We start from the raw sequence: 13,646 nt of genomic DNA on the forward strand, positions 1-13,646 counted from the left end.
TTTCAATTAACCCTGTCACGTCAATTTTCATGCGACGGGGCGATCGATATCGCCTCTGGCGAGGCAAATAAGCTTGATGTCTATTTGCCAGGGATTAGGAAATACCCTCGTTAGAATGTTCAATGGTTAAGAACATGCTCGTCTTTTGCTGCCTTGGATCCGAACCTTCGACACGCTCATTCCTATAAACCCAGGATTTTTTCCTTTTTTTTTTCGCTGTACCCTAACAATTTTTAAATTATTCACTCAGAGGCACCATCTTTCATCTCTTAGATCGTCAAAGAAAAATGATAATAGCTCTATGAATACTGCGTCTTGGAGCAAATATTTATATTCATTAATGAGCCTGAGAATCTCAACAATCGCTTTATACGTGCCATGAGATGAAAAATGATAGCAAACCACCGCTATAGACACGTATTTTGAGCGATTTAATTCCAAGTAATATTTTTTAACGCGATTGCACGAATTACAAATTATAGCAAACAATTAAATGCAAATGAATCTGCAGCCTAAATATTAGTCGAATACGTGAGCCCAGTTTTGATGGAAAATATATGCAGCTCTTGAAAAGTAGCTCATTTTGATGGCAACGTGTGTGTTAGATAAGTGAAATCTTATTGCATTTCGTCGGCTGTTTGCTGTTCTTAACTATATTCTGTGTAGTCTGACAAGTAGAATTAGATCGGTAGATGGAGGCAGGCAGTGCTCAAACTAGTGGAATAGGTCGGTGGTCTGACCTGAAGTGGAGTAAGACAGACAGTGATCGGATTAGTGTCACTTATCTGTAATCTAAAAACTTTCTTCCTGATTTCTTGCTGTTCCGTGTCTCGGATCAATAAAATTTTCGAACTGCTGAGGATTACAGCGTGACAAACCATTTGATAGAAAACGATGTAATTTATCTTCCTCGTGGTCCCTTGTTGGCTCAGAATTGGGTGCAAAGGGATAACCTTGAAATATAGGCGAAAGCCCGTGAGCTTTTATTATTCCTCGATTACGTTGAATGAAATTTTACATAAAAGTATAACAAATAATAAATGTACAGGGATAAATATATAAATAGGGGAACGTGTATTTATTAAATATTAATTTCTTTGTGTGAGAAATTTTATTTCCTTTTTAACAGTATAGCATACTATTTTTACAATGCGCGATTCAACCATTTTTCTACAACTCCATAATTCATAATTTGTAAACATGGAATGGCTTTCGGATCTTTATTTTATCTTTAAGCAATAATTATGAACTAGATTAGGTTGAATAACAATAATAAATTTGTCAAGATAAGAATATTATAAATATAATATAACATAATAATAATATGATGATATAATAATAATAATAATAATAATAATAATAATAATAATAATAATAATAATAATAATATAATATAATATAATATAATATAATATAATATAATGATAATGTGATAATATAATAATAATAATAATATTAATATAGTATAATAATAATATGATAATATAATAATAATATAATATAATATAATATGATAATATAATAATGATAATAATACTAAATAATAATTGGAAATAAAACGTTGAAGATAAAAAAGGCGAAATAGAAAACCGCGAGTTGAAAGTGGAAGAGGAGTAAAAGCTATGATGGGAAGAGTGGACAGATTATCGATCAGGCTTACAGCTAATTATTTTACGATTGACCTGATGGCTCTATATTCATCGGTCATCCATGACAATTCACTGCGTGCCTCGTGTTCCTCGAACGCAGCTGTATCGATTGGCTGCTCATTGGAATTGACACGTACGTGAATAATTGAAGGTGTCAAATAGCAAACTGACTAGAGACGTGGTCCTATTCGCAATTAGAAACCTGTTATACCTAATCGATTATTCGAAGTTCCAGTACCAAAGTTCATCAGATTCGTTCGAACAAAACGAGGAAATATCGGATGGGAAAATTTCCCCCTCGTATTAAATCTGATTTAATTGCAGCTTTTAATAAAATTAATCAACATACGCGTATTGTGATCACTATAGACGCGAGAAGAGAAGGTGAGATGGACAATAACGCGAGATAACGTCAACCTAAAATCATAGTCTTCATAGAAAAACACCAAGAACATCATATACTGTTTTTCAAAAACCTCCATTTTTTTTTTAAAGATTTTTTTAAAAGATATCATAAGGATGATATTTCCTAAAACGGAGAAATATTCATCTCTGAGAAAAAGAAAGAAAAAAAGAACTAGATAGAACTAGATAGAACTAAAAAATACTAGACATTCTTCTACATCCTCGTTCGTGTCTCGTTACCAGCGACACTTCCTGTATATTCCTACCGTGTGCAATCAAAACGACCGGTGATTAAAAAAGTCATAGTTTTTTATATTAACTTAGATAATGGTTAATTTATAACTGAATGTATATAAAATGATGAATTTTGAGAAAATTTCGTACAAATTTGCTTTTGCTTAATTTCAATTATAAACCTAAATAAAATTACACTTTTATTTACATAGAGCTATATCTCATTCATCTTCGCTGCACTTTTTACAAATTATCTTGTTATCAAATTTTCTAACCTTTACAATATTTTAATTGATAATTTTATTGTAACAATGAATCTGAACTTGTTGATAGTTTCATTGTATCGTTTTTTCCCTGGAATTTTTTATACAACAGTAACATTAATGCACCAGGTTTATAAGAATTTTGTGAATTCCCTAGACGAAACGGTAGGACGTCAATGAGACGAACAGACAAATAACGAATTTTCCTCTTTGTCTTTCAAGCGCATTCGCACTAATTTTTCTCTAATTATACTAATTCATTCGGCCGTCAGAGTGAACAAGTTTCAGGAGAATGGTTCTACAAATGGTGGAGTAATTTAACGTTTTAGAGGGAAAAGCGTGTCAGGTTCACACGAGGGACGCGGCTCAGGGTTGAAACACGTTTTTCTACGAACGCGTAAAAATCGATCGGTAGAGGAACAGGAGGATTTGCATTGGTAAAACAAGCAATGGAGAACGAGCCTATTTACGCTGCTTCGTCCGTGTAATCGATTCCCGTTATCTGGAGGAACCTGGTGACACGGACGCGTGCACACGATGCCGCGTGTACATCGATCGCAGAGACAGACGTATTCAAACAACGACCTTAATGAAAGCACTCGCCTAAACGAGAAGTCTTCACGAAACCGGCTCAGGTTACCGGCAGGTAACCCTGGCAACTGGATCAGGAGAGCTTCTGCCATTTCTCTCTTCCTTCTTTTTTTTTTTTCTTTTTTTTTTATCGATTTCTTGTAACGTTTAAGTGGCTGAGGGGGAGAAATGTGTTTTTCGAAGAGACTCCTAGTAAATGAAATTTTCTTCTTTAGCGTTGTTTTGTAGGTTAGGAGAAATATTTGTGAAATATTGGCTTATGATATTTTAGGGTCCTGCGTTGTGACATCCTAATAGAGATATAAAAAGGGAAATTTGTTCATTCTGACAAGCTCATGTGGGCGAAATTCTTTCTATCTTTGACGAAGGTACAGTAGAATGGAAATTTAGCGACTCGTAACATCGCAACGAGCATAACCTTAGCAACTGGCTTTTATAGAGGTTAGGTTTTCATCAATTTGTTGCGATATTCTATAGAAGTAGATGTTCGCTAATTTTGGCTTCCTTCTTGAGGATGAAAATGGTTAGGCTTTTTACGAAAATAGGGAAAAGCTTCAGGGAGACTATAGCATTGCAATCATTTTTTTGTCAGGCCAAATGCAACCTTAGGAATTGCCCAAGAGAAATTCTGATACGTCTGTCTCTCTTCCTTCGCATGTAACAATTTCTTGCAATATTTAAACAGAATGGGAAAGAAAGAGAAGGAATCTGCGGGAAAAAAGAAATTTGAGAAATTCCATTGCGCTCTCGTGTTAAGCAAAAAATATTTATGAAACGGCATAGAAAGACTGACTGGGACAGAAGTTCTCCTCCATTTTTTATAACACAGTATTCGGAAGAAACAGAAGAGAAAATTTGAATAATTTCTTCTGAGCGTTTCTTTATGATAAAAGGAAGCGATATGAAAAAGATTGAAAATTATAGCGGAATGGTGTCTGGGAGACACGAGTTATGATTATTCATTAGGCAAACCAATCTTAATCTCTCCTTTTCTTTTCCTGCAATGACTTCCTGCAATATTCAACACAACCAGAAAGCAGATTATTTCGGCGCGTCGTTGCTGAATTCTTTCTGGGAATCCTCCTGGCGATCTGGATTATTATGCAAATTGAAGTTTAAGGTGCTAGGAGATCGACTTTTAGTTTAGCTCCAAAATATAATTTTTGTGCCAGGTACAAGGAACACAGTTGTTTGTTTACTCCCACAAAAAACAGTATATTTGTATAAATAAATATTAACCATCGTTTGATATATACCAGGGATAAACAATAAAGAAACCATCGTGAAATTATGAAAAATGATTTATACGTACACAATGATGATGCGTGTGATTGTAGATATCTATTAATACCAAAGAATTAAAAATTGAGGATTAAAGAGATGTATTCTTTCGTACACGGAATGTCAGATACGCAAGAAAACTCGCGGAAGAAAGAGAAGGACGTTTAAAAATGGTATTTGTCGTTTGAAACTTGCGACGAAAATAAGAAGTGAAAATCGAAGGAAACGTTTTTCAACACGGAATCGAGGAAGATGGCTGGTTGCCGTGTTCAGGGGTTCTTTAACGCGTCGGAAGTTTTCTGGGACAAATCGCCTCCGGGATGAGTCGAGGGTTCGCTAAGTTCTTTTCGTTTCCAGATACGATCCACATAGCCGGCGTCTCGTATTCTCTGCAAAGCATGACGCAATCCGAATCAAATGTATCCAAACATTTTGAAAAATTGCTGCTAGGAATAATTTGCTTCCCTCTTACGTTGGTATTACTCAGCCGTTTATTAAACGTCACAGCATACGACGTATTCATTTCTCGAATATTGTCGCCGAGGTTAGGGCACTTTAATTTTAATCTTACTCGAGGTTGAAGTTGAACCGAATCCATGAAATTGTAGGAGAATGACTTCATTCGTTTTGTAACCTGATCGTCCTGGCATTGCCGCTACAAAGTGGTATCATCTCTAAATCAGTTGAACACGGTGATCCGAATGTGACTACGCTCGTTTGTCACCTGTTTTTAATTAAAATTCGGATTTCAAATGCACGTTTAACACGAATTAAGAATTTAAGTAGCCTGATCCAAACCTAAGACGAATCGATCATATATATACATAAAGGTACATAACCTAATTCAAACCTAAGACGACAAACACACATACATACAAATACATGTACGATTAGCTTTGTCATAGGTTTGAATTAGGTTATGTATTTGTACATACATATATTTGTATCTACACGTACGATTAGATTCGTCTTAGATTTGCATTAAATTACTGAAATTTTTACTTCGTGTTAAATGTTTATTTCACTAGATTAAGTTTAAGTTAGGTTTCGATTAAATTACTTAGATTCGAAACTCTCCATTCCAATTTCCATCCTACGCTTGTTCCACACGATGAAATCCATTATTGGTTCTATTAATGGCTCTTCATTGTACGTAATACAAAATTTAAAATACGATTAAGTTTGGAAAAATGTGGTAACCTAATGCAAACTTCTCTGTTCATTTACGTAGACCTGTATATGACTCATCTATAGTAACTTTTACTTTATTTATACATTTAACATTTTCTTTTTTTTTTTTTTTTTTTTTTTTAGTTTCTAAGCTCGTCTGCTTCAGCCAACAAAATTAAGGACCAATGGTAGCTGTCGCGAGTTAATCAGGAAAAGTTGCAGCTTCGTCTGCAACGAGAAAAATATTAATACCTGATGGCGTGATTTCAAGCTGGCTTATTTCGTTAGATCTGTGTGAAGTTTACCGTGTCACGGAATTAATCGAGCCGCCCCCTTATTTTTAGAACACGTCCGCGTAATTGAATGTCAATTCCGTGCTCGTTAACCAGCCGCGTCGTTGGCAACACTGTTTCGGGGAACGTCAGTGGTAATAATTGAGTTTTTCTCTAGGGACTTTCTTTCCCGTGTGATCGTAATTTAAAATTTCTCCAACCTCACAAACTCAAATAATAAAGTAATTACAGATCCGCTGAAAAACCAGACACGTGTCTCGCTATGACGAACATACGCGAAAATAAATTACTCTGTTCCATTTCAAGAGTTCTATTTCATTTCTATAAAAAATTATTTTACTGTTACAACCGATAATCGAATATTGAAGGGAGAGACACGTGTGCCAATCAGAATGCACGAATTGGTTCATAGCGCAAAGAATCAACGATATTTGCTCCTTTTTTCACTAATGAAATTCCGTTTCACTTATCATAATTTCTCCCTTTGTGAATTATCATACAATCTTCTTTAAACGCTTCCGTTTCTCCAACGTGAAGCTCGATTTCTATGAAATTAAAATGGATGGATTGCTTGTTACACAATGATACACAGACGGATAAAATTGATATCGAATCGAGCACAATGAAAAAACTTAAGAGGATCAATGAGAGCCGATTTGCAACATAGTCGTTGGGTGGGACATAAAAGGGCGAGCATTAATAAAAAAGAAAAAAATAAATAGTCAGAATACATCATGCAATATGTGATATGTGAGATAACATGAGACACGTCAGAACAAAGTATTATTGTCGAAATATTTCGCAGGTGCAGTTAAAACAAATGTAATGTCAGCAATGATATCGAAGATTCCGATATTAAAGTATCGAAATTCGATTGACATCTGCCACGATCGCAAGTCGGTGGAATGTTAAAATAGATTTTTAGAGAAACTGGACGTATACCACTTGTGTCGAATCTAATCGTTAGCTGCGTAACATGTAGCCGTGATAATTGAACGGTTTAACGATCGGATATTTTAATTACGTAATTGTATAATCTGACATAACCTAAAAATCGCCATCTATGATTCTATTTTCTACATAAAGTACAAGATATGACTAATTTTCAGCCATTTGGCAATAGAATACTATGGTTGCTTTGTTTCCTAAATTAGCTGACATCTAAAAAATTCTAATTTGGTAATTCGTTTATAAATGTCTGCTGTGTAAAAGTACCACGACATCCGATGTTCCGTCAAGTCCGACAGAAAGATAAAAATTTCGATCGATTTTACGTCAGAGACAGGAAACTCTGCCAATTCCCTTGGCCAAGTTGCGTCTATGTTACGTCGAGGATTTGACCACGCGAAATGCGTATTTATTTTCGGATTTCGTGCATCATGAAACAGCCTGTATATCCGGCTAAAAGTGGCCGTCATACGTCAACGAGCCACGCGATCATTGTACGCGTAAATATTTAGTCGATGCACGCGAAATGCCTTTTTTATTACCACGGATTCATGAAAATCGTCGTTTCTGGAATTCGAGAATTCTCCGAATACCATCCACTAATATCATGTAATAGCAAATTCTCCTAATGTGCCTCTAACCTAACCTAACATCAATACCAGATCCATCTTATCTACTAGTCATCAAACTTGACTACCATTAATCTTAAACCTTAGAAATTACCTAGAATTGGTATTCATGTGATATTCATTCCAAATACGCTTATCTCTAATGAGCTAAAAACATTGAATCCTAATACTAACCTGCTATTAACCTCCAATTTTGTGGCCGAATTAGACAGTACCTTCTGTACTATTAGCACTGAAACCTTGAGATCACGTAGATTTGTTATTCACCTAATATTCGCTGTAGATCCAACTAGCCCTGTTGATGGTCTCGAAAATTCACTGAACCCTACTCTAAATCCCCTAAACTCACGTAGCCCATTAGTCTAATTGACGCTTAGTGCCATTATAGGCGATAACGTACAGGTTGATGGATCTCGTTAATTTTTAATGAAGCAGCCTCGCGTTAACGTACGAACAACACACTGACCATTATCGTTATAATTAACGAGCTGATCGATTTATCCCACGATCCTCTAATTGTTCTTCGTGGTCTACTATTTTTGAACAACTCTACCACGGTTGGCATGAGGAAGGATTATTTCACTCAGAAACATATTTGAGCTTCTTACATAGCAAATTTGACAACTGCGCGGAATAAGGACTAAGACAAATTTATATAAATGTGTGAGTATCGATGAAATGCCTTGGCACCAAAATTTCAACGATTTTGAAAAATGAGTCCAATCCCTTTGGTCTATGAACAGCTTAATTCTACGAGAAATTCAAAATTTAATGTTAAGATGCTGAAGCTTAAGACGTTGAAAGAAATAATTCTAGCCAACTATATCTCTGGCGCACAATACATCCTTTGTGCCACATTTACTCACTTCTGGTAATTGTTTATTGATACAAGAGCGGCCAGCCAGTTCTCCACGTGTTGAAATATTTGAAGAGAACTCGACGCCTCGTGTATCCTGTACCGCGGAACCCGATCTGTGTCTGACATTACGCACCCTCTCGTCTGTCTACGCTTTCATACAACCACCATCGAACAACCACGGCCTTCGACACACTCGTCCAAACGTTTTAAACAAACGTCCCATTTAATTAATCGAACGGTAGCTTCGGACAGATTGAAACGTCGCTCACCGAAACAGATTTGTCTGTCGAAGATATAGAGACAGGCTATCGATCAATTTACTATTCACTTTTCCCATTTTGTTCCAAGTGTTATAGATAACTCTGTACTCTCGTTCAAAGATCTAGCTATTCTATGTGTAACCATAACGGTATTGAGTGAATCGAGGACTTGAAAGTTAGGTTAGGTGATTTTAGATCTTCAAAACTGGGTCCAATTCTAGAAGCTAGGCATTTGGTCCATGCGCGATTCTACAGACTCGACGTTGGTTCTAAATGATCCTAGAAACCCAAGGTCATTAGAGATCTCTTACAACTGTTGCCAAATCGAAGCCTGTATTTAAGTATGTTCCTAACCTAACTTATGTTTCACAGTGTCAGAGTTCGCGCAGGAGCTGGGCGCGGCAATGGAAAGCCACTCGGCAACCGTACGACGTCTTGTCGACGAGTTTCGCAGCCGATCCGGAGACACCAGAGTTGATTCCGGCGGAATGCGTCGAGTTTGGGAAAGTTTACTGCGCCAGGTGCAATCAGATGCAGAAGCTCACTTGGATCTGGCAGCGGTTCTCCAACAGCAGCTTTCTAGGCCCACCTTGGAGGCCAGCTTCCACCGAAAACTCCAGTCCAGGAAGGTAATTCGCTTCAGATCTCTGCATCTACGAAAATCGAACGAGCCCTTGATAGCAAAACTTTGTTCAAAATCCATGGAATGTGCTACGAATGTGGCGAAAAGTGATTTAAGTTTGAAGGAAGAAATTGTCGTGCGATATAGCCAAAATAAGATAAGGCACCTGAATGTCTTTCACGACGTCGATAACGTGAGAATCTTCCAAAGAAATTGCACGTGGGCGTCGTTTGCCTGCTTCGAGATTGCTTCCAGCTCAATGTGATCGTCGTATCGCGTGCGGTATCAAGGGCTTCCTCCGCAAGCAGATAAAAGTTGCCAATACAACTGCTTTCAGTATTTCCTTAACGGATTTGAAAATTGAGATTTACGATCGATCCAGAGTTGCACGCAATGCAGATTTGAAGCTTCAAGATGATACCATCAAACCTACGTCTTACCCCAACCTAACCAAAACTTGATTCAGATTTTTCATTCTTAACAAATCTACTAATCTCGGCTGAGCAATTGGGTAACCAGTATCGATTTTCAGAGACCTGTTACAATCGAAAACCCACTACAGCTTGACAAAATCCCAACTGAAAACTATTCCACCCGAACCGAGATGTAGCCCTAATCCTAAAACCATAATTACAGGAGAAGACTGGTAGCATGAAAGAGAAAGATGATTATAAAACCAAGGAAATTCCATATTGCAGGTGTTTGCTCATCGCGAGGCCTACGAGCAGGTGGTGGCGAAGACCGAAGAGAAGCTGCAACGTGCCCGCGCGGATTACAAACGCGCCTACGCCTCTCTCTTAATGATAGATGGCGGTAGTGAGCAGGAGCTGAAACGCGCCTATTACGAGGCGCACAATGCGTACGTTCTTCAATTGAAAGCCACGAATGCCATCACGGAACGGTACCAGTCACAGTGCCTGCCTAGTCTGCTCGGTGAAATAGCGGAAGTATACGAGGAGTTATGTGGATTGGCTTGCAAATGCGTGGCTGGAATATCGGAGGCAGCCGCGGAGAGGGCTGGGGATCAGGCGAAACGTTATCAAACGGTAGCGAAAGAGGCTCAAGTCGTAACACCGCTAAATGATTTGCAAGTACGTCAGATTGACTATATTTCCCAAGTCTTCCTTTATCTGTCCTCGTTTATGAGCCTTGACTCGATTGTTTGCGTACTGTGAGTGGCGGAATGAAGAGGGCAAGGGAAGGAATCCTATCAGTCGGCAGAACCGAATTAGGGTTGTGATGAGCTTGCCAGTCAGCCAGGCGTAAAGCTGTTAAATCCTCCTATTTGTGAGAGTCCTACATGCTCGGTTGAGATTAGGATTCTTAGCTTCAGACGACAGGGAACTGTAGGGATATTATTCCGTTTCTGGTGTTGATTCTTAAGAGGAATAGTTTTGGGAAAACTAAGGCTCGCGATTTTTAGAAATACAGGAAATGGGTTTGTTGTTTTTGCAAATAATAATAAGCTAGAGACAGAAATCGGATCTATATTTAGAGCACATGAACCGTGTCTATATTTGGCAAATCATGCAATGATGGGATTTATAATTATCATTTATCAGCAGAGCTTGCATTAGATCATTCTATGATCATCCTGTCCCACAGAAATAGAGAAATATTCAGGTATCGATAAATAATGATCACCCTATTACAGATATAGCTTCGAGCCGTTATTCAGTCTATTAAGATCAAAATTTTGTGTCTAGATTCTGGCACGGAGCCTATCAGCCACAGCGACCCCATCGAAAAAGCCCTCCAGGCGGCTGTTCGTGGCACCAGGTCCGCCAGAACAAATACCCATGGAAAGAATCAGTCAAATACCGTCGCTGAGGGACGAACTAGCACCAACAGGGACCAGTACTCTGCCCCTGATGGAGGATTTACGACGAGAGCACGATAGCCTAGCTCAAGAGATCACACGACTCCAGGACGCCTTGGATACGTTGATCCGCATGCAACGAAAGTGCGTTAACTTATTCACCTAGAACAAATATTTAGAAGTTAAACTACTCCGCGAATGTGAATCTCCTGGCTTAAGTGGATACTGTTTTCGATGAGTTAGAAGAGGTAGAGGGCCAAAGTAGGTGATCCAATCCTGGTCGGTTAGACGTTTAACGTTGGGTCTTCCCAGATGCAACGTAGATACGTTAACCTATCGATTCAAATACGAGATTTATAATTCAATAGACCATATCACGATCGTATGAACCTGATGACACGAATAGATAAGATTACAGGGGACAGAGCGGCAAAATGGGCAGCCCCAAATCTTAGCGATCAAACGTTAAATGTAGGGTCTTGTAGCGGGCTACCATTTAGGATTTGATGAAAAGTAATTTCACTATATTGCCGGTGCTGGCATTGAGAAGAAGGTACGATCGATAACGTGGAGCACCAGTGAAATATAGAACCGCGAATAGAAATGATTAATGTCTGACAAAAGAATTCGTTCTAATTACCTCTCGTTCCGCTTTTCGGTGGCTGGTTCAATTTATTAAAGGTAAACACGTTACAAAGGGCCAGGGTTCTCGAGTGCTGGTATTTCCAGCTTACAACACTCGACACGTTCGCGGGTTTAATTCCACGAAGCCCGAGAATCGCTAAACGGTTTCCCTTCTTTAATTGCAGGAGCGCTGAAAGCAATCTTTACACAAAAGTAGCCGAGCTCCAGGAAGACATCTCTATGAAGCGTTTCGAGCTAGGGGAGGCACAACTATACCTCGCAGCCGTGCAAGCACAGGTATTTTGATTGATATTATTTTGTAGCAAACATTCTGGCGAACCTGATGATTATCTTCAAACCTATGTTCGATGATGCTCTCTGTTCCTTTGGCATGGAAATTTTAACGAAACATTCACTTTGAAAAAGGTTAGTGAAGATACAAACATTTGTAAAGTAACTTTTCTAGCAGTGCTGTTTCAAGACAATATAAGAATCAAAATTTAGATACTCAGCTTTACTTTGTCACGATAATTTTTTAATTCTTCCGCTTATGAAAAAAATTACTCACTAGAAATTTGACTAATCGTATGGCGAGAAAAATATTCTTAGAAAGTAATATTTTCGATCGACCAGTGATGTAATATGTAAAATGCTTGGAAATTTGTGAAAATGTTCCTTAGATTTATATCACTTTCTCTTAAGAATCTCAACCTATCGCGTTTCTCATTTGCTCGGTAATTTTAACTTTCAGTAACCTTTTTCCCGTTTTCTTTTTTTTTTTTTTTTTTCTAAACTATTTAAATGAGCCGTCACAAGATCTATAGCAGAAAGAAACGGAGAGCTATTAGTGACTATCGAAAGTTCGCTAGCAAATTGCTGCACTTCAGTGCTGCCAACATAAAGTTCCTATCGGGGGAAACCGTATCAGAAGTTCCGTGCACTCGGATTAAAAACTTGCTACTTCCATAGCGAACCAGTATCGTTTTCTTGTTTAGAAAACCGCGACAAGGGTCGCGGAAAGTTTTTTCATTCGTGACTGAAAAGTTTCTGTGTTCCTGCTATGACAGAAATCAGATACGTGTGTCCTGTATGTGTGCGTGTTCGAGCGTACAGGAATCGTTTGACGACCTAGAAATTGGATTTGCGATGGATCCCCGAGGAAACATCCATCGTGGAAAAGAAAAATCACCGATTTCACACTGCTGTTCCCTTACACCGAAGGTTTCTTTACATCTGGCAGTTTCTTTGTTGGTGATTCCATTCAGACCGTGAAATCCTCTGATGCTCCTACCTACAGTTATACATATATTAGCATAAGAAATTTTTCAATCACAAAATGTGGTTACCTTCCATGGTTGAGAATTTAAAGTAATTCAGTATTGTTAGATCATACTTTTAATAAGCTTCCTAATTTCACTAATTACTAATTCTATCATTCAACATCTTTAAATCCCAAAATCGTACGAATTTAATCCTTCAGTTATTCCCAGGTGACATATAACAACATAACCTCCAATAAACCTTTTCATTTGGTCATGTATCGATTAACATTCGTCATCTTTAAATTCTAGAATATTTACTTATCAAAAAATAAAGTTTGATATTATTATTCGAATGAAATTTTATCTCAACCTAATCTCAACTGATCGAACGTATTGATCATATCAACGAACCAAATACCGAGAAAATTCTTCGAGTGGTTCAAAGAAGATTCTACGCAGAGTCATCTGGCGTGAATTCCTAACCTGAACCAATTTGTCATCGGCCAGCGAAAGAGCGCGAGCACGACGGTATCACAGATCAGCTGTCAGCAAAAGCATTATCCTCATCAGCAATCCAACCACCTAAACAGCCGGTCGAGTGGACGAGAACGACAAAGAGGAGCAATCCGTGACACTTTGTTCAGTGGGTCTTCAGACACAGTCGGTCGGAGAAGTCTTGCCGGGACAAAGGAACGTGTCGATCTCGGCCGCGAGAAAAAGAACTGGTCTCGCGGAGC

At 38.1% G+C, this 13,646-nt stretch overlaps 1 protein-coding gene across 5 annotated transcripts in view; it reads left to right on the forward strand.

The window, feature by feature from the left end:
• The window catches only part of LOC100649910, a 76,813-nt gene that overhangs the window by 45,105 nt on the left and 18,062 nt on the right, over positions 1-13,646 (forward strand). For all 5 annotated transcript variants that reach the window (XM_048413247.1, XM_003403125.4, XM_048413249.1 and 2 more), the window contains exons 3-6: positions 8,955-9,211; positions 9,903-10,295; positions 10,911-11,167; positions 11,833-11,944. In XM_048413247.1, the coding sequence (XP_048269204.1) occupies positions 8,955-9,211; positions 9,903-10,295; positions 10,911-11,167; positions 11,833-11,944 (1,019 nt within the window). The remainder of the gene's footprint in view (positions 1-8,954; positions 9,212-9,902; positions 10,296-10,910; positions 11,168-11,832; positions 11,945-13,646) is intronic.

Source organism: Bombus terrestris, chromosome 16 (assembly GCF_910591885.1).
Source record: "Bombus terrestris chromosome 16, iyBomTerr1.2, whole genome shotgun sequence".
NCBI lineage: Eukaryota > Metazoa > Arthropoda > Insecta > Hymenoptera > Apidae > Bombus > Bombus terrestris.